This window comes from Pimephales promelas, chromosome 16 (assembly GCF_988280905.1).
Source record: "Pimephales promelas chromosome 16, fPimPro1.hap1.1, whole genome shotgun sequence".
Lineage (NCBI taxonomy): Eukaryota > Metazoa > Chordata > Actinopteri > Cypriniformes > Leuciscidae > Pimephales > Pimephales promelas.
The window spans coordinates 26,412,529-26,433,461 of NC_142784.1; the positions used below are offsets into that span (position 1 = coordinate 26,412,529).

Genomic DNA, 20,933 nt, shown 5'->3' on the forward strand with positions numbered 1-20,933 from the left:
AATGGAATCGGTACTTATTATCCAGATAACTTGTCTGGATACAGATCGCATTTTAATACCAGGTGTAAATGGGGTCTCTTATTTTTCCTGAACACCATCACGATTGAAAATGTGACATTGATTTCCTACAACAGTTCAATAAACAGTAAAAAATTAAATCACTTACATTTTAGATGCTATATTGGCTGTTTTTGTTGTGTTTCAGCAGCGAAAATAGTTCCAAACAATAATCACAGCAGAACCACGGCACATGTCACAGGAACACTCGACGTGTTTTCATTACTGAATCATTCAGCATTTTGAACGAATCGATTGAGTCAAAGATTCAAAGACACATTCAAAAACATCGGTCTCATTCTTGAATGATCAGCCGTTTGAACGAATCGTTTGAATGAATGAATTGAATGACTCACTCATTAAGACGGTCGCCTGCCACCACCTACTGGCGGTTTAGTGTTAAATGTTTAAAAGTAGTATCATTCTTTCCCAGTTTCTTATGTAAATTTAAATAAATGTCATAACATTATTTTATGCAATTGTGTTTTTTCAGTGTAAATGATTTAATTTGATCAGCCCCTAGAGTAACAGCCCATAGTGTCTTATTATTCGAAATAATACACCAGAATTTATAGTTTACCCACCTCTTTTTTTACCACTACACCTCTGACCATAGTGTACATTAATTTACCACGTTCTAGCATGATTTATCATTATTTACAGTGATTGGGGCTTGGATGATTGGATTTTAATGTGATTCTAGGAATACAGTATAGCTATTTACCACGTTAATAGCAATTATGTGAAGATTCAGAACAACTGAAGTGATAAACTTTGACAAAAAAATGATTGTGTTCAATATTTGACCAAATGTGATTGCAAATGTTAAAATAGATAATTAATAAAGTCATAAAATTAATTATAGTTAAGTGGTGAGACAATTACTATTTTGAACAGCAGAGGGCAGTAAAACACCACTTATTGGCTTAATAGACCATCATTTTGATATCATTTCACTTTTTTAACTGTTATTTAGGCATATTTTGTCAGATCTGTCTGTAAATGTTCATGATTATTTAATGTCACATGTTCTGACTTGTTTATTGAAGAGATCAATGCTTTCAGGGACACTGAAAGTGTAGTAATAGATGGCTTCAACACACTAAATGTTGAAGCCATCCTATTATAGTCATCCACATGACGTAGTTTAACTTTTTCTTATAATTATTGATCTAGAGAGTCCAAAGAATTGTACTGCACTGGTTTTAACATTATGATATGATCAGAGATGGAAAACACCATTTACAGTCAATAATGGCAATTTACCATAGGGATTACATTGTTTTTAACATTTTTAACAGTTATAGCGCCACCTATAGTCCGATCTCCATGAAACTTTGCATGCTTGTTAATGATGTGATGACACATATGCTCATCAATTTTTGGGATGTTCTGAGTTTTCCTTTAGGATTTATAGGCTTTTGGGTGCATTTTGTCACGCCCCCTTTTGTAAATGACCCTGTTATAGCAAAACAAATGTCAAAGTTCAACTTTTTTTTGATAATTATTGATCTAGAGAGTCCAGAGAATTGTCCTAGACTGGTCTGGTTCCGATCGAGCAAAAAACCAGGGACTAGTTTGCAAAAGTAGGTTTTTAACATATTTGTGAATATTTAATGAACGATTTGATTGACAGCAATGGTTCTTGAGGCAAAGTTGTTCATCATGAGGAGATCTATCAAAAGATATGCATTTTGTGGGGATATGCGCAACACCACGTGATTACAGAGCCATAAAACTCGTTAGCGCCAACTAGTGGCCGATTTTTTTCAAAATTCTTACAGACCTCTAGGGCCATGAGTCGAACATGCCCATCGAGTTTCGTTCCGATGGGCCTCCGTTAACCTTGTCTCACAGGTGCTCAAACTTCATTGGCCGATGGCGGCCATGTTTTTTTACATACGCCAATGTCCTCATAGATATACATGGGGCCTTGGTCCAAGACACTGCATACCAATTTTCAAGTCAATCGGACTAACGGTCATGTGGTCATAGCCCTTTTTATGTTTTTTTCATGTTATAGCGCCACCTAGTGTTCAATCGTCGCTATTTTTTTACTGTGACCTCAAATTGAACTCGTACACATGTGTACCGAGTTTGGTGAAGATATCTCATTTACTTCTTGAGTTATAGCCAATTTAGTAAAATAGGCTCCTCCCACAACGTTTATTTTGCTTCCCCTAGCGACCGGAAATAGAAATTTCAACATTTTTTTGATAATTATTGATCTTCAGACTCCAGAGAACATGTCTGCACTGGTTTGGTTCCGATCGGGCAAAAAACCAGGGACTAGTTCGCAAAAGTAGTTTTTCGACAAAATTCAAAATGGCGGAAAAATTTCCATACCGGAAATGAAATCGGAGATATACGTTTTTTTCGTCAGGTGACCAGCTTTCCAATGATATAAGACACTTGAGTGTACGACTTACGGTCTAGGAGTTATGAGCCGTTTCGCGCAATTGGTCGCTATAGCGCCACCTATGGGCCAATCGGGCTCATAATTTGATAACCTCTCCTCGATTTTTGTACTACCATCTGACAAAGTTTCAGAGCTCTAGCCCTTACGGTTTGGGCTGCACGATGCGTTTTAGGGGAGAATAATAATAATAATTAAAGCTGCAAGCAGCATTTAGTGGGGTTCAAGCAGTTTAGGCCTTTAAGGCCTTTAAGCACAAAAGCATCAAAAGACATTAAGGTTTAAGTTTCAATAATGGCAATTTACCATAGGGAATACATTGTTTTTAACATTTTTAACAGTTATAGCGCCACCTATAGTCCGATCTCCATGAAACTTTGCATGCTTGTTGAATAAGTTATGACACATGTGCTCATCAATTTTTGTGAAGTTCTGACTTTTCCTTTAGGATTTATAGGCTTTTGGGTGCATTTTGTCATGCCCCCTTTTATTAATGACCCTGTTATAGCAAAACAAATGACACAGTTCAACTTTTTTTGATAATTATTGATCTAGAGTGTCCAAAGAATTGTCCTAGACTGGTCTGGTTCCGATCGGGCAAAAAACCAGGGACTAGTTCGCAAAAGTACGTTTTTAACATATTCGTGAATATTTAACGAACGATTTGATTGACAGCAATGGTTCTTGAGGCAAAGTTGTTCAGCGTGAGGAGATCTATCAATTGATATACATATTGTGGGGGTGTGTGCAACACCACGTGATAACAGAGCCATAAAACTCGTTAGCGCCAACTAGTGGCCGATTTCTTTCAAAATTCTTACAGACCTCTAGGGCCATGAGTCAAACATGCCCAACGAGTTTCGTTCCGATCGGGCTTCGTTAACCTTGTTTCATAGATGCACAAACTTCATTGGCCGATGGCGGCCATGTTTTTTTAGATACGCCAATGTCCTCATAGATATACATGGGGCCTTGGTCCAAGACACTGCATACCAATTTTCAAGTCAATCGGACTAACGGTCATGTGGTCATAGCCCTTTTTATGTTTTTTTCATATTATAGCGCCACCTAGTGTTCAATCGTCGCTATTTTTTTTACTGTGACCTCAAATTGAACTCGTACACATGTGTACCGAGTTTGGTGAAGATATCTCATTTACTTCTCGAGTTATAGCCAATTTAGTAAAATAGGCTCCTCCCACAACGTTTATTTTGCTTCCCCTAGCGACCGGAAATAGAAATTTCAACATTTTTTTGATAATTATTGATCTTCAGACTCCAGAGAACATTTCTGCACTGGTTTGGTTCCGATCGGGCAAAAAACCAGGGACTAGTTCGCAAAAGTAGTTTTTCGACAAAATTCAAAATGGCGGAAAAATTTCCATACCCAAAATGAAATCGGAGATATACGTTTTTTTCGTCAGGTGACCAGCTTTCCAATGATATAAGACACTTGAGTGTACGACTTACGGTCTAGGAGTTATGAGCCGTTTCGCGCAATTGGTCGCTATAGCGCCACCTATGGGCCAATCGGGCTCATAATTTGATAACCTCTCCTCGATTTTTGTACTACCATCTGACAAAGTTTCAGAGCTCTAGCCCTTACGGTTTGGGCTGCACGATGCGTTTTAGGGGAGAATAATAATAATAATAATAATAAAAATCAATACAATTACAATAGGGTTTCAGCACTTCGTGCTTGAACCCCTAATAAAAATCAATACAAAAACAATAGGGTTTCAGCACTTCGTGCTTGAACCCCTAATAAAAATCCTACCAATTACAATAGGGTTTCAGCACTTCGTGCTTGAACCCCTAATAAAAATCCTACCAATTACAATAGGGTTTCAGCACTTCGTGCTTGAACCCCTAAAAAAACATTACAAGCAATAAACAAAGAGTGGTCTAAGTATTTAAAAGTAGGCTGTCTGAATGTTTTTCATTCAAGAGCTGGAGTGATTTTCCCCTCAGTTTAGATACGATAAGCTGCATTCACACTAATGCATATATCTCTTTTGAAATTGTAAATGTGGTTTGTCCTGTTGGTTTAAGATATAACTGACCGTGTTTACATCAATTTCGCGTCATAAAAGCATTTTGACATGCAAGTACATTTACCAATGAGTCGCTCACGGCCGCATGCACGAGCGCTCTTCACAAAGCACGCGTTAGCATTTTAAAATGAAAGCAGCCTTCTCAGTGATTTTCATGGTTTTAATATAAGCCAACTGCATTCCAAAATACATAAATAATGGCTCTGTGAAGCATTTGTTAAGAAAATTCCCGCGGGAGAGAACGCGCACTGCAAGTGTAAACGTTATAACATCAAGCAAAGCGGCAAAACCTGTTCAATGAAGCCCGCGAATGTCCTTGTAATTGAATGAAACCTTTTATTGCCCCAAAGGGGAATTTGTCGGGGAATTCGGTTTATTCCCGAACTTTATGAAATAACGTTACTATGTTTTGGAAGGTTCGAGCGGTGTCGTGTGTGTGAGTGAGGAAGAGAGAGAGCGAGAAAATAGAAGCAAGCAGATTCAGAACACGGTTCGTTTCTAAAGCACGCGCAGCGTCATCACGCATCTGTGTTTAAAAACTAAGCTCAGACTCGATTCTGAAATTCTCTGAATCGATCCAGGATTGTTGAGGAGAGGAGAGAATAAATAACACAATAAACTGTTCTTTTCTGGACGCCAGACCGCGTAGCGTGGCAAGTTGACGCTTTATCTTGCAGACTGCTTTTCTCTCGCGTGTCACGTGACCCAGTGTAATCGCAGCTCTTGTGATTACAAAATCGCGTTTCATCATATCGCGATTTTATCGCAAATGCAATTAATCGTTCAGCCCTACTGGGAACAGCTTCAAAATCTAATTTTAGTATGCCAAGCATGGATCTCCTTCAACCATTTGTTGAGTTTACTTCTTAAATTGCCAGTAAATTTAGCTTGCTTTCCGTAATACTTTGGTATTGGTCTATTATGCTGCTTTGTAAAATCTTAATGTCGTCGAATGTGTTATAATCTTTTTTATTATTCACAGGTGATGTGTTTTGACCCAGTTTCAGTGTCTAGCTAGTGTGCTAGCTGCTGTTTCAGAGACTGAAAACAGCCTCCACTATTATGCTAAGATGTATTATTGTGAGTTGAGCAAGAGGTTTTTGACACTGGGTCAGGATCAGACCTCCTTGTAATGGTCACAGCATTAATTCTGTTTGAAGCTTTAACGCATTTGGTCTGTGTGTCAGGTCTGTCACCATCCATAAGATGTATAAATATAAATGTCATGGCTCTCCATTTAGCAGCATGCTGTCGGCTGATTGTTCTCATGCTGTCAGCAGCAGTCATGTTGTGCCGGCGCTACTTTCTAATCCCAGCGCTCTGTGTGACTCATGTACTTCTCTGAAGTTAGTGATAGATCAATAATTTCATCATTTCTCTTTTCCTCTTAAAGCATGATGCAGCTAAGTGGTTAAAGCTCTTAAATTACCTTTTTAGAAGGGCTCTCAAGACTTAAATTTAATAAAGGCTCTGGTTGGATCTGTTACTTAGTCAGTCACCAAGTTAATGTTACACTCCAAGGCTTTACGTCAAAATGAGCAACAGCACTGCAATTCCCTTGTGGTTTACGACTCATTGTGTGATAGAGGAAAGTCATGGTTATCCACAAAGAAACTTTTATGGGTTTGCCATATTTCTTTTATAATGGGAATGGTTGACGCATAGAATTGCATCAAACACACTGAACAAAATTATAAACGCAACACTTTTGTATTTGCCCCCATTTTTCATGAGCTGAACTCAACGTTCTAAGACTTTATGTGCACAAAAGGCCTATTTCTCTCAAATATTGTTCACAAATCTGTCTAAATCTGTGTTGGTGAGCACTTCTCCTTTGCCGAGATAATCCATCCACCTCACAGGTGTGACATACTGTATCAAGATGCTGATTAGACATGCACAGGTGTGCCTTAGGCTGGCCACACTAAAAAAATGGGGGCAAAAACAAGCGTTGCGTTTATAATTTTGTTCAGTGTAATTATAAATGTGTGTTATTATGTTAATACTGTCCGTTACCATTTTAATGTTTTGTTTTTACTGTTTAAATTTCGCTAAAATGTTTCAGCAGGTTCCATTGTGACAACTTTGCCCATATAGTTTGACCACATGCCCCTGCATTATCATAATATGTCTTTGATGAACTCTATCAAAGACATAATATTTTAAAAGAATAAAAGATAAAATAAAATAAAAGAATAATATTTTCATTTTATTTTTTGTAGCCAAGACATTAAGTAAACCCGCTTGTTTGGTCCAAACCAAAGTTTGGATATCAGCGTTCACACTTATTCAAATGAACCGCTCTACACTGTAAAAAAAAAAAAATAAATATACATATATATGTGTGTGTGTGTATATATATATATATATATATATATATATATATTCATGATTTGTAATCACAACATTTTTTTCTTTTGTCAAATCAACTTAAATAATTTATGTAGTTCAGATAACATAATATTTTGAGTTTCTGATGATTAAACCAATCTCCTTCATTGTATTAACTCAATTTTTCCATTTCAATGAACTTACATTTTAAGGCAACCAGGTTACTTAATTTTTTAAGTTAAACCAACAATATTTTTTTACAGTGTAACAGAGCAATAGCACCAGGATTTGTTTTAATCAAACCAAACCTGCCAAGTGTGAACACACCCTTAAACTCAGTGTGTCAAAAACGAGAAAATCTATTTTCTGACAGCAACATATTTTTGGCCCAGATCCGGCAAACATCTGGTACGTGTTGAATCCTGATTCTGATTAACTGACTGATTCCAATTCAGCATCTTCATCTTTTCATGCTCAATCATCCCATTATTTTTTATATGCAGTTGACATTCGATGCCCACATTAAAATGGTCTTGAGAACTGCTTTTTTCTACCTTGTAAATATTGCTAGACTTTGCTAGAGAGATATCTCTCTCCTTGCCCGATGCAGAAAAGCGAGTTCATGCCTTTATACGTCAAGGCTTGATTATTTCAATCCACTTTACTCTGGTCTTCCTGATAAATCCATTAAGAAACTGCAATATATTCAGAATTCAGCCGTCTGGGTACTGACTCACTGACTCATAACTGTTCGCCAGCATATTTCCCCATCAATTACACTGCATGGCTTCCCATACATGCACGTATCAATTCTAATTTTGCCATATTTTAACAAGAGCCCTATCTCTGTAACCTAGTTTCTCCATATCCAACTCAGTCTCTTTGCTCTTCTGGTTCTTGTACTCTTCAGCAGCCCTCATTTAAATAAAAGTCTGCGGGGGGTCGAGCATTCGCTGTTTCAGCTCCACGGTTATGGAATGCTCTTCCTTTGGTAATTAGAATTCTCTGAAGACTTTTATTTTTAAATCTGCTTATTGTCTTTGAGCATCATTTATTTTCCTTTTTTTAAATCTCGTTATTTTTAGTTGTATTACTGTTTTTAGTATCATTACTCTGTTGTTGTTGTTACTCTTTGCCAAGATGCCATATTTTATTGATCCTGTCTGAAAATGTTGTCCTAACAACCCCTAACCCTACCCATAACGAATCGCTAACATCAGAGGGAAATGACAGGTGAATAACACTGATGTAGAAACACTTATTCATGGTTTTGCACTTGGTAAAATCTTTGATTGTATAAGGTTTTTTTTTTACCAATCGTATTTATTTTAATATTTTTATATTATTTCAATATATATGTATTTTTTGTGCCCAAACTAAAAGACAAACGTTTACCGACACAAAAGCCCCGGAAAAATACAGAAATAAACAACATAATACAAATAAAACTAATAATGGGGTCATTATTAAATATGATTACAGTTAACCATATACAAAATAATCATTTATTTAAATAATTTTAAAATATCAAATATTAAAATTGTATAATTGTTAATTTTTTTTATTTAAAGCTACACTATGTGATCTTTACCCCATCTAGTGGTGAAAAGGTATATGACCATCCAGGGAATATTAGTTTCCTCTCAATTCCGATTTCGTTTTAACTCCTACGGTGGCCAATGTAGTCCAAGATTAACATGGCTTCCAGTTCGACCTCGTCCATGAGTGTTAACTCAAACGTAAACGTGAAAGGCGAATCTTGAATTAACAGGTATGTCCCTCTTTGGCTAATGTACTTTCAAGATGGAGGGGCAACTTGGTGACCGACATTACAACCCATATTATACACTCACGAGAATACTTTATTACTTGAACGAAGTAAATTGAGCACATATATTTTTGAAAGAACTAAGTGTTTTTAGCTAAGAATAAACTAAAAGAGTTACAAGTGTAGCTTTAATATTTAAATAAATGATACATATTCAAATTAAATATGAATAATAAAAATGGCACATGTATAATATATTTTATATATTATTTTTTAATAATAAAAAATAAAAAGCCAATAAAACAATCATTAATTCTGCATGCCCTTAGGACTCTTAGCATGAGATGGTGATTGCAGTTGCACTTGATAATTGTCACCCTATAGCACACTAACTAGGAGTGTTAGGAGAGCTTTGAGCTGAGACAGTAATTACAGTGAGTCTTTATCCTCAGGACTTCTCACTCACCCTTCAACATGAGTCAAGACGCTGTCTGTGACACTTCCACACAGCCAGCAAAGAGACAGAGCAGTGTTTTTTTACAGCACTGAACAAAGACACATGGAGTTCTCCTCCTCTCTCAAGTGCTGTGAGGTTATTTTAATGTCATGCCTTGAGGATGTGTGTTCAAGGAGTTAAAAATTCTGGATTAAAGTGATGAAACAGGCTCCTGCTGGTGGGCTGTGGAGTCTTCCTCACACTTGCTGGCAGATTAAATATTGAGAGGATTAGAAGAAAGAGCTGACATCTAAGCATTTAGGCTTAATTACGCAGAATATTTCATGTGCATTGAATGGCTTCACCAGTAAAGACTAGATTGTTGAAACACTCCTAATATTCTGCTCATGATGATAACATGTTTTGCACTTAATTCGTTCTGTTGCATACTCATATGATGTGAAGCTTGATGTTATTATGAGGCACCTGATGCTCAGCACCAAATGGACAGCGGTCCCATGTGCCTCAAAATGAGTTTAATATGATCTGTTTTTCACCCACTCAGATTTCAGAGGCCCAAACTGAGTGAAAAAGTGAAATTTGGGCCTTTTACTTGATAAACAAAATATTATCACACACTAGAAGAAATGTATTAGATTGTATATAACAGGTTTTCATCATGTGGATAATTTAGATAATTTTCTGGTAACATTTTTACAGTGTCATTGTTACATTATAACTGTAAATTATGCATTCAAACCCTAATCCTAACCCTATAAGTACATGTAAATTAATATTACTCGATTAATACGATACACAAATTTGGGTTACAGCTTTCCTGTAGCTCAAACAATAGAGCGTTGGTAAATGTACAGTAGATTTTATAGATAAAAAAAATAAAAAAAAAAACATACTTTAGTACATACGTGTAGTGTCACTCAATTTTGGTGTGCCTTGTAATAAATAAATCAGACATTAAGATATAATATTTGAGAACACCCTGTCGCATCTATTGGTTATGATGTCACACCCTCAAATATGATGTCAGAAAAAAAGAACGATAAAACCAAATTAAACCTGGTCTTTGCTGTTAAAGCTGGTCTTCTAACACCCAAAGTGCTCTTAAACCACAGACAATGACATCCGGCATTAAGGTAAAATGTAGAAAGAATTATATATTATGTAATCATGTATTCAATTAAAAGTAACTTTAAAATGTAATATAATTTAATTACAAATGATGATTAGATTCACTGGGGGGTAAACGAAAAAACATAACCACTACAGTTTTTTGTAAGAGTAATCCTGCATTGCATATCTTAGCCACACGGTGTCAGTGTTTCGTAACAAAAGATGGCGTGTAGACTGATGCATTTTTGCCAAAGCAAAAGATGCGACTAATTATTATATTACATAAAGTTCACACAGTTTTACACGAGAACTTTAATGGAATGAAAGAACATGGACAGAGACAGGTTCACATTACATTTATTACATTTGGAATACATGCACCATAAACATGCTGAGTTAAATCGGTGGAAATAGTATTTATAAAACTACCAAATCCTCCCCATATTGTCAATGGCATATTTGGAGTTAGTTTGTGTGTCAGTTCACCAAATAAAGCAAAAGTACACCTAGGCTTCATCCTGGCATACAGTTCTACGATTCTTATAATATTTATCCAATACACCATACATTTCATTACCAATGCCGTACAAAGCACATAAACAGTCTACGATGCTATAATGCTAAATGGCTAAACCTGACATGGCTTTAATAGTTCGGAATTCGTCTTTAAAATAATAATCTGAGTGTTTCAAATACACGCATAAAAGACTGATTGAATCTGTTTCTATGAGAATACAAAAGTGTTAATGATAAAGCAATAAATCAGTTTTATAAAGATTAAATAAAAAAGGACGATAAGCAAATAATAACCATTGCCATCTATAAATGTATAATTTTTATCACAAAGAGGAGTGCAATCTCTTTGGATTTCATTAGAATGACAAAGAAAAGTGACTTGTTGTCCCTTCACTGCACTCACTGAACACAGCAGAATAAAGGTACAAACATTTCAAAACCACTCCACGCCACTCGCTCTGAACTAAATGAGGAAAACGAGGTAATGCAACTTTCACAGTGACAAAGGAGAACACAAACTAGATAAACTACTACAGAACAGAACATTTTTGTCCATAATAGGTTATTTCAATAAATTTCAGGACAGATATTACAGTATCTAGTGTAAATAGGGTTAATATTTCGAAAGATTTTGTTAGGCATGGCTGTCATACAACTATACAGAATTATTTTAAAAATGGCTCGACTCTGTTCTCATGAAACGACATCCATAGCATTACAGTGGATGGATTTCCAGAGCTCGCCAACAACAAATAATAAATCTCTCCATAACTGAAGAAAAACAGATGTTGTCCAATAAGAGTCTAAAATACAAATTAACTAAACAAAAAGCACACATACAATCAAACATCATAAAAATGTACAGGCAAAAAAAAGAGTCCCAAAGAGTGATCTGAACTATTGATGAGCTCAGGTAACCTACAGTAAATGATAATTCAGTCGATGGATCGGATTATAAATGCCATGTGTCTATTTATGTGTCTGCAACATTTAATATTAAGAGAAGCACTTGGCTTGTTTCTATCTATGATGACAGATATTTACCCGTAAGGCAATGCTATTGCCCAAGAGCTCAGTACACTAAATGCTACTTGCTACTCCACATCAATGGCAATCTTCCTGAATGTTATAAATCATGGCAACAACGCCTCTTTTCAGGTAGAAATATGACCTAAAATGAATGAAAAAGTAGTGGTAGACTTTGGATGGATACAAATAAGTAATCTAAAGCTGACTCACCGTTAAGTGTTAAAGTGTCTGTGTAGTGTAAAGATGAAAATGAAGTGTATAAAATTGTAAATAAAATGTGTGATAGGATAAAATTCTGTGTAATGTCACTACAGAGTAAAAAAAGAATGTAACAAAACAAAACTGATTGTTCTAATGGTGTCTGACATTACATTGAATCCAGCGGATGCAGCACAAAGGCAAGTGATTTGAGAATCGAGTGAATTGTGGAATGTGTGAGCAGCAGTGCATGCAGATATTCTGGTCCTATGAAACATTAAGGCACCAGAGGTATCAAATATCTACTTGTTTGTTTTTGTTTTGTTTTTTTATAAAAAAAAAAAAGATTTCCCAAGTCTTCCAAAGGCAGTTTTTGTGAGTGCATACAACATATCATGGAGGAGACGGAACTGATTTACTTCATGCTTGAGCACCTGTCATCTTCTGCAACAGAGGGATCTGTAGAAGTAGAGAAGGATTTAATAAGACATAAAAATATGGCGGCTGTAAGAATGCAACTGCATTTTTTTTTAACATGGTTTGTAGGAATAAAAAAATAAATTGGTACTCGATCATATTGGTTATCGATTACATTCGAGATTTTTTTTTCGGTTTATTCATATTTCAATTTTAAAAATTTGTATCGGTATTGATTTATTTTGAAAATATTTCAGCTGATAATGGGTGTTCAATGGGTGACAAATATTATTATTTATATGAATGCAACTTTTGTGGTTTATTTTCCAATTTAGGACATTAGGACACAGGAGATTATTGATCGATTAATTAATTATATTTTACTGTGTACTCTAAAGTTTTACTGTGTACATTCTCACCCCCATGTCATCCAAGATGTCCATGGCATTCTTTCTTCAGTGTTCAGTCGAAAAGAAATTAAGGTTTTTGATGAAAACATTCCAGGATTTTCTCCATATAATGGAATTCAATGGGAACCAAACGGTTCAAGGTCCAAATGAGAGTTTCAGTTCAGCTTCAAAGGGCTTTAAACGACACCAGACGATGAATAAGGGTCTTATCTAGCGAAACCATCAATCATTTAAAAAATATATAAAAAAGTTTAAGTTTTATAAGCACACATGCTTGCCTTGCTCTGTTCTGTGATGCGCGTTCGTGACTCTCCTGTTCAAACTCGTTCATCAAAATGAACAAATCTTTTTTCGAGTCATGACTCGAAGGGTCCTTGATAAGACCCAATTATTCATCGTCTGGTGTCGTTTAAAGCCATTTGAAGCTGAACTGAAACTCTCATTTGGACCTTGAACTGTTTGGTTCCCAATGAAGTTCATTATATGGAGAAAATCCTGGAATGTTTTCATCAAAAACCTTAATTTCTTTTCGACTGAAGAAAGAAAGACGTGGACATCTTGGATGACATGGGGGTGAGTAAATTATCAGCAAACGTTTTTTTTAAAAGTGAACTACTCCTTTAAAGAGATACTCCACATCTTTTTTTTTTTGGAAATAGGCTCATTTTAAAACTCCCTCAAAGAGTTAAACATTTTTACCATTTTCGAATCCATTTAGACGATTTTCTGATATTCAGAAGAATATCAATAACCAGACAGTTTCTGGTCCCATTGACTTCCATAGTATATTTTTTTCCTGTATGGAAGTCAATGGGACCAGAAACTGTCTGGTTATTGATATTCTTCTGAATATCAGAAAATCGTCTGAATGGATTCAAAAATGGAAAACCTCAACTGTTTAACTCTGGGGGAGTTGTAAAATGAGCCTATTTCCAAAAAAAGTGGAGTATCCCTTTAAATCAAATCATGTAATCAGCATTTGATTAAAACACACTCTCACCTTGGACAGATCCACACCCGTGAGTGCATTTACAGACACGGGCAGCTCTGCGAGGAGACGGTTCACCTCCCCGGTCACACGACTGCCGTCCCCACTCAGAATAACAATCTCATTGGTCTTGGCCAGAGGAGCAGATACCTTTTCAGCGATCTGAAAATCAAAGTTAGAAAATCTAAATATGAAATCAAGGCCTTCAGTACCCATAGTGATCTTGTACAACTGAACTGGGGATCTCTATGAAGGTAATCCAAATAAGTTCCCTCACCCTGGGCAGCGCCTCTAGGACGAGTGCGGTCTTGGCGGCGTCTCCGTACTGCTGGTAGGCTTCTGCCTTCAGCCTCATACTCTCAGCCTCGGCCCTCCCCACACATGAGATAGAAAGGGCCTCCGCCTCTCCGATCTTCCGAATCTTCTCTGCCTCGGCCTGAGCAGTCAGAACTTTCTTCAACCTGTTCAAATATAGCACAATTCATTTCATCAAATACATAACAGATACATCATATATCCCGTTTGGCTTCGAAGCAACATCTGTGCCACATCTGTGAAACATTTAATTTCTAAAAGTAAGAGATGCACAGATGGCGTAGCCAAGCCTAACACCAAAAGATTGCAGGCTCAAAATCAAAGAGGATGATCCAGCTAGCAAGCCACTTAATCACGGTTACACAACAACTAGGTTGAATTTCACCCCAAAATCAAACGAAAAAAAAAAAAAAAAACGAAATTTTTATTTAAGTACATCCCATTCCCCACCCAAATTTTTATGATCATATTATTATGTCCCAAGTTTTTGTAATTTACACTACTAAGTGTGTTTCGGTAGTTTGTTAATCTCTTTACTGTAAAGATGTGATTTTGCTGTAAAATCATTTAATCACGATTAATCGCATCCAACATAAAAGTGTGTTTATATAATATATGTGTGTGTGTGTGTGTGTGTGTGTGTGTGTGTATATATATATATATATATATATATATACGTCTGGGTGTGTGTATACTGTTTATATACACACACATATATTTATACATTTATAATGTGTTTGTGTATACGTATGTATATATACACAGACACACTAATACATATGTAATTGATATATTTACAAACATACTTTTATGTTAGATGAGATTAATCGTTTTAACATTAATCGCATCTAATGAAACATTTATTTCGATTTCTTCATATATTATTAACTAACATTATTACAATGTCATCTAAATACATCAATATTTTTATATACTCACTTCTGCCCTTCGGCCAGCTGCTTCATCTTGTAAGCCTCGGCTTCAGCGGGACGCTTGACCATAGCGGTTAGCTCCTTCTCTGTCCTCTCAATCTCTTTCTCCTCAATGGTGATCTGCTTTTTCCTCTGCACCACCTCGATTTCAATCTCCTCCAATCTGATCTTCTGCTGCTCTTTCGCTGCCTGCAGTTCATAGGCCAGCTGAGACTCGGCTTTCTGTGTGGAGGAGAGACACACATCACACGATTACTGTCACTCTCATATGAGACTGATAAATATGAATGTATGAGCCCACATCCGGGCGGCTAACAAGATGACTAAGATTTAAGATGATGGCCCTGGACTGTAATGAAATTTAATCCAACCTTGGTGTTCACTTCTTGATTGAAAGCAGCTTTCTGCAGCTCCAGCTCTCGCTTGGAGTCGGCCATTTTAGTGTCCGCCAAGAACTTCACATCCATCATTTCTTTCTTGCACTCAGCTTCCTGATCAGGGACGTGGGAGAAAACAGAAGCTAATGAATGGCCACAAATCTAGTGGATAATTCATTAGCGATAAAGAATGTGAAGCCAGAAGTCTCTTACTCTAATCCCAGCATCCCTCTCTGCCTCGGCCACTCCGATGTCGGCGTCCCTTTGTACAGCCGCTGTCTGCGTTTTTCCAAGAGAGCTCAAGTAGTCCATCTTATCATAGACATCCTGTTAAAAAAAAGACAAGTGGTAATATTTTAAATTGTATCACTTGTTTTAATGTTTTTTATTATTATTATTATTTTGATTATAATAATTAACTATGACTTACCGAAAGTATATTGAATAGTTTATAAAATTTATTATAATATGTGTGTGTTGTTTGCTTAAACTATTAAAAGTAGTTATAGTTTGCATTAACTGACAAAGCTGAAAAAAAAACTTAAATCTGAATTAAAAAACTTAAATGAAAAATTGTAATGTTGCCTTCTTGAAAAAGTTTACTATAATTAACAAAAAAAATGACAAAAGCACATATCAAAATTACTAAAACTTAAGGTAAATATACATGAAAACCATGTACTTTTTTTGGTGTACAGACGACAACGTTGTCAAAACGGTCCGCATTCACACGGATTCTCGAAAATGACTAAAAATGCTTTATTATTCAGTAATTTGCGGTCCACTTTGTAAAGAAACACTATGTGCCTATAGACTGAACAAGTAATACACATGCACATGATGTCACCGTTTTCACAAATTTACGTTTTTGTAGTTTAAACGGATTAATAACAGGCCAAAACACATTAAAAGATTTAGTTGAAACCAGTGTCATGTAATCAGGCCCACAAACTAAAAATAAACTACTTGTGCCATTGTTATATTTATACTAGGGCTGTCAAACGATTAATCGCAATTAATCGCATCCAAAATAAAAGTTTGTGGTTACATAATATATGTGGGTGCACTGTGTGTAATTATTATATATATACTGTATATATATATATGAATACACACACATGCTTGTATTTAAGAAATATTTTCATGTATATAATGTATATAGATTTATATATAATTTATATTATATATAAATATCATATTTTTTCTTAAATATACATGCAAGCGTGTGTAATTTTATATATATATATATATATATATATATATATATATTTTATTTATATATATATATATATATATATATATATATACAAAATAATTATACACAGCGCATCCACATATATTATGTAAACACAAACTTTTATTTTGGATGTGATTAATCGCGATTAATCGTTTGACAGCCTAAACTAATTAATATATAATAAATATAACTTTATAAAAATAATACTAAAATTACACTTATTTTAGGATTAATATATATAAAAAATTAGTCTGACAGTTAGATTTACATGTGCACTGGTCCTTGAGGTCTATAATGGAGGTGGGCCAATTGTCTGAGTATGACTTTGCATTAAGAAACACCCATAGCTTACTTTTATGGTAAAGCTGAGGATCTCAATGCCCATCCGGCCCACGTCAGGAGCAGCCACCTCCCTTACCAGCTGAGCAAACTGATCTCTGTCCTGGTAGATCTGCTCCACAGTTAAAGTGCCTATTGTTTTAACAGCAACAAAACATTAGCTTCATAGAATCACATTTGAATGTTTTTTAATGAGGTTATTATAACTGTTGTTAATATATTAACCTAAGATTGAACGCAAATGTCCCTCCAGGGTTTGCAGGACCACAGCCTTGATTTCGATGACAGATTTTCCCAGAAACTGCTCACAGGCAACAGCTAGCAAGTCTTTGTCAGTCATAACCTTGATCTAACAAAAACATAAGACAACAGTAAAATTCATTAAACTACAAAAAGCTTTCTTTTGCACTCTGAAAAATATTTTGAAATAAAAGTGAATGCATAGTGTTAATAATAACTACATACCTTTCAAAAGTTTAGAGGGTCAGTAACATTTTAAGTGTTTTTCAAAGAAGTTTTTCTCTTCAGCTCACAAAGGCGTATTTATTTGGTCAAAACAATACAAACTGGCATATTGTGAAATATTATAACAAAGTTTTCAATTTGAATCTATTTTACAATATAATACACTCCTGTGATGTTTTCAGCATCATTACCCCAGTCTTCGGTCACACGATCCTTCAGAAATCATTCTGATTTGCTGCTCAAGAAAAATTACTTATCAATGTTGAAAAGAAAAATGTATTTATTTGTAAAATTATAAATGTCTTTACTATTACGTTTCTTTTAGTAAATCCTTGCTGAATAAAAATATGAATTTCTTAAACAAAAATATTACTGACCCCAAACTTTTGAATGCAAGTATATACTGTAACTTTCAAGTACAAAAAGATAATTTAATTGAATTCAAATATCTGATACTAAGCTGCAAAAGTGAACCAATCATTAATATACCATTACTATATTCTATATACAGTGTATATATACATAATATGCGTCTAATCCTGTTCCTTAAGATCCAGAGATCTTCCTCCGGTGTTTAGCTGCAGGGTTGCAATCCTGCAAAGTAGATCCTCCAGGAATAGGACGGATCACCCCAACATTTGTGTTCACATCTAATGATAGAAATCTAATCATACATTTAATAAAACAACAGTAAATGATCTGTGAGCGGTCCATGAGAGAGCGTTTACTTGAGCAACTCCTGTAACTGTAATGGCAACTCCCTCCGCTGTCTCCACGTCTTCACACTTAGGCTGTAGTGTCATAATCTCTAGTGTAATTCTGGGGGGGGAAAATAACCAGAAGTTAAACGTAACCTTTAAAAAGAGTGCCTAAGGCAAGAAAAACCTGTTATTCCAAGGCTTGTTAGCATTGCAGAATTCAAAAAATGGGACAAAAGTGCCAAAGGACAATAGCAGTGGCTGACAGGAAGAACTGTATGCAGTCAGAGAGATGTTCAAGGCGACAGCATGAAGCAAATGCTGAGCTCAATAGAAAAGCATCAGATCAGCTCATAAATCAACCAATTCAGCTGATCATGGAAATTTAAGATGTGAACGGAAATAGAATAACATCTGAATGACAGAAGATGTATATGATTAAAATATATCAAGCGACCTCTATACAGCATGTACATTGCAAAGCCAAACTGGTTTGAGACAAACACACCTATCCAGGTGCGGCTTTTAGTTTCTAAGGTTAAGCATTGTAATTATAACCAAAGATTGATTCACTATGGTTAAGGTGAACTTTGACTGCATTTTCTGCACCACACATGGAATGTGATCCTCATTTATTTGACTGTTGTTACCTCTGGGTGTCTGATATAAGCCACCATGCCCACGCCCAGCCTCCCACAACATACGTCTTTGTATCTGCCCCACAACAGGCACCTTGGAGAGAACAAGAACACACACATGTGATGGCAATGATCATCTCAACAGACATAGTCAAACATTACAAGGATATGAACTAATGAAGTGAGTTCAATGGGGATTCAAACATAAAGTGAACTAGAAGATGCTAAGATGTCTACACTTAAAGTCATGCCATTATATTCCGACTGAATATTACCATATTTATGTACTATGGATATAGTTTTTCAAACTGGGGTTCAAGAAAAAATTTAACAAAAAATTAAACACAATAAATAATTGGAATAAGATAAACGTAAAATAGAATTTAAATAAATATACAGTAAAGCATCACTTTTAAATAAAATAAATAATAGGCTACATCTAACAGAAACTAAATATTTTCTAAATAATAATTTAACATATATTTATACTTAGCCTATTAACTTAATTAATTAATAGATGCGTTTAAAATTTTAGAATGAGGGAATGTCATACCAGAATATAAGAGATTGAAAACCGACTGATTGGAAGTACCATGTAAATATCATTATTATAGCAGTACCTTTTAAGTGTAGTAAAAAAAAAAAAAAAAAAAACAGGGCACTTTTAAACAGACTTTTTAAAAAAAAGCCAAAATCATCACAATGTAACCATTTCACTATGTTCTAAAGTGGCCCTTTCTATTATAATTGAAAGCGATAGTATAATTAGTATGAATGAATTACTAGTTATTATATATTAAATCAGGTAACACTTGATTTTACAGTGTCCTTTTTACAGATGTTACATGCACTTACCATAGTAATAACAGTAAATGATGCATATAAGTTTGCCCTCGACCAAATCCTAACCCTATAGTAAGTACATGGTGTTAAATAATATTACACAGAACTTACATATTTAATTGCACTGTAACAATGACAACTTAATAAAGTGTTACCAAAAAAGTGTAACCTTAAATCATGGTAAGAGAGATTTTTTTCCATGTACATTTCTGAAATGCACTTTCTGTAAAAGCACTATACAAATAAATTTGAATTGAATTGAAAGAGTGTAACGGGATCACTGATCTATATAATATATAGATCAGTCATCCCGTTACACTTTTATTGATATTATTATGACCCCGTGTCATAATAATATCATTATATTATAATGATATTATTATGACACAATGTCAGTACGTTATGTATCAGTGAAAGGGATGCACCTAGCAAACATAGTGATTTGCATTAATAAGGAGGAAAATTATTTGTAAACACTGAATTTCATAAATGAATAGACTACGTTTACGTTTGGATTTATACTAAGTTTCGAAAATAGGCGAAATTAAAAATGCCGAAAATTGTTTAAAACAGTAATGAATGACTCGTTTAAATGCGGAAGAGCTGGGCTGGGCTAACCTAACGTTAGCTGTAACGTTAGCTAGCTAACACGACTGGATGATTTTATTTACCACAATTCATAAATAAACGAAATAAACACTTCACTAAATAATTAATGAAATAGTTGTTTGAAATATTATATAAAGGTCTTAATGTTGCAAGATATTGTAAACATAGATTATTACGATAACGTTACCTGACACAACGAGCGCTTCATTTGGTCCAACAGTCAGGCAGCAACCCATACTTGCATTTAATATCGATCAGTAATCCTTTCGTGTATATTCCTAACAATGTTTAATAAAGCGTTTATTTAGCAGCTTTTTGACTCGTAAAATGTAGGCTATAGATCCCCACCCTAGTGAGAGAATGAATGTTTGTCAACACAAGCGACCCTGCCCACCACTGGAAGGAAGGAAGGGAGAGCGGGACGTGATCCAGTGTGTGTGTGCTAAACCTAACGAGCTCCCTACCTAGACGTATGAAAGGGCCTATGATGTCTAAAATGCTATCTAGGTAGGCAGCTCGCTCGGTTTTGAAACACAGACTCCGTGTTGTCATGATTACTAAAATGCTGACTGTATTCATGTCTAATTCCCATCTAATGTATGTTTTTTTCATTATTTAATTGTATAGTCCTGATATCTGAGGGATAGACGTTATGCATTTCTGCATTTTACAATTAAGATAGAAAGAAAGACTTGGCAATTGACGTTTACAGAAACTGTGGGACTTTATG

General features: G+C 35.2%; 2 protein-coding genes across 2 annotated transcripts in view; one reads left to right on the forward strand and one right to left on the reverse strand.

Moving 5' to 3' along the window:
• fam222bb (family with sequence similarity 222 member Bb) overlaps nt 1-20,933 on the forward strand; it is a 66,666-nt gene that overhangs the window by 38,576 nt on the left and 7,157 nt on the right. The gene's annotated exons all lie outside the window — the stretch shown is intronic.
• flot2b (flotillin 2b) lies at nt 12,350-20,588 on the reverse strand. Its single transcript, XM_039671035.2, has 11 exons — nt 20,391-20,588; nt 18,764-18,845; nt 18,144-18,234; nt 17,176-17,299; nt 16,964-17,082; nt 15,588-15,701; nt 15,369-15,488; nt 15,005-15,219; nt 14,028-14,211; nt 13,763-13,912; nt 12,350-12,394 (listed from the first exon to the last, which is right to left on the reverse strand). Exons 1-11 carry the CDS (start codon nt 20,437-20,439, stop codon nt 12,356-12,358), a joined length of 1,287 nt encoding a protein of 428 aa, XP_039526969.2. The 5' UTR covers nt 20,440-20,588; the 3' UTR covers nt 12,350-12,355.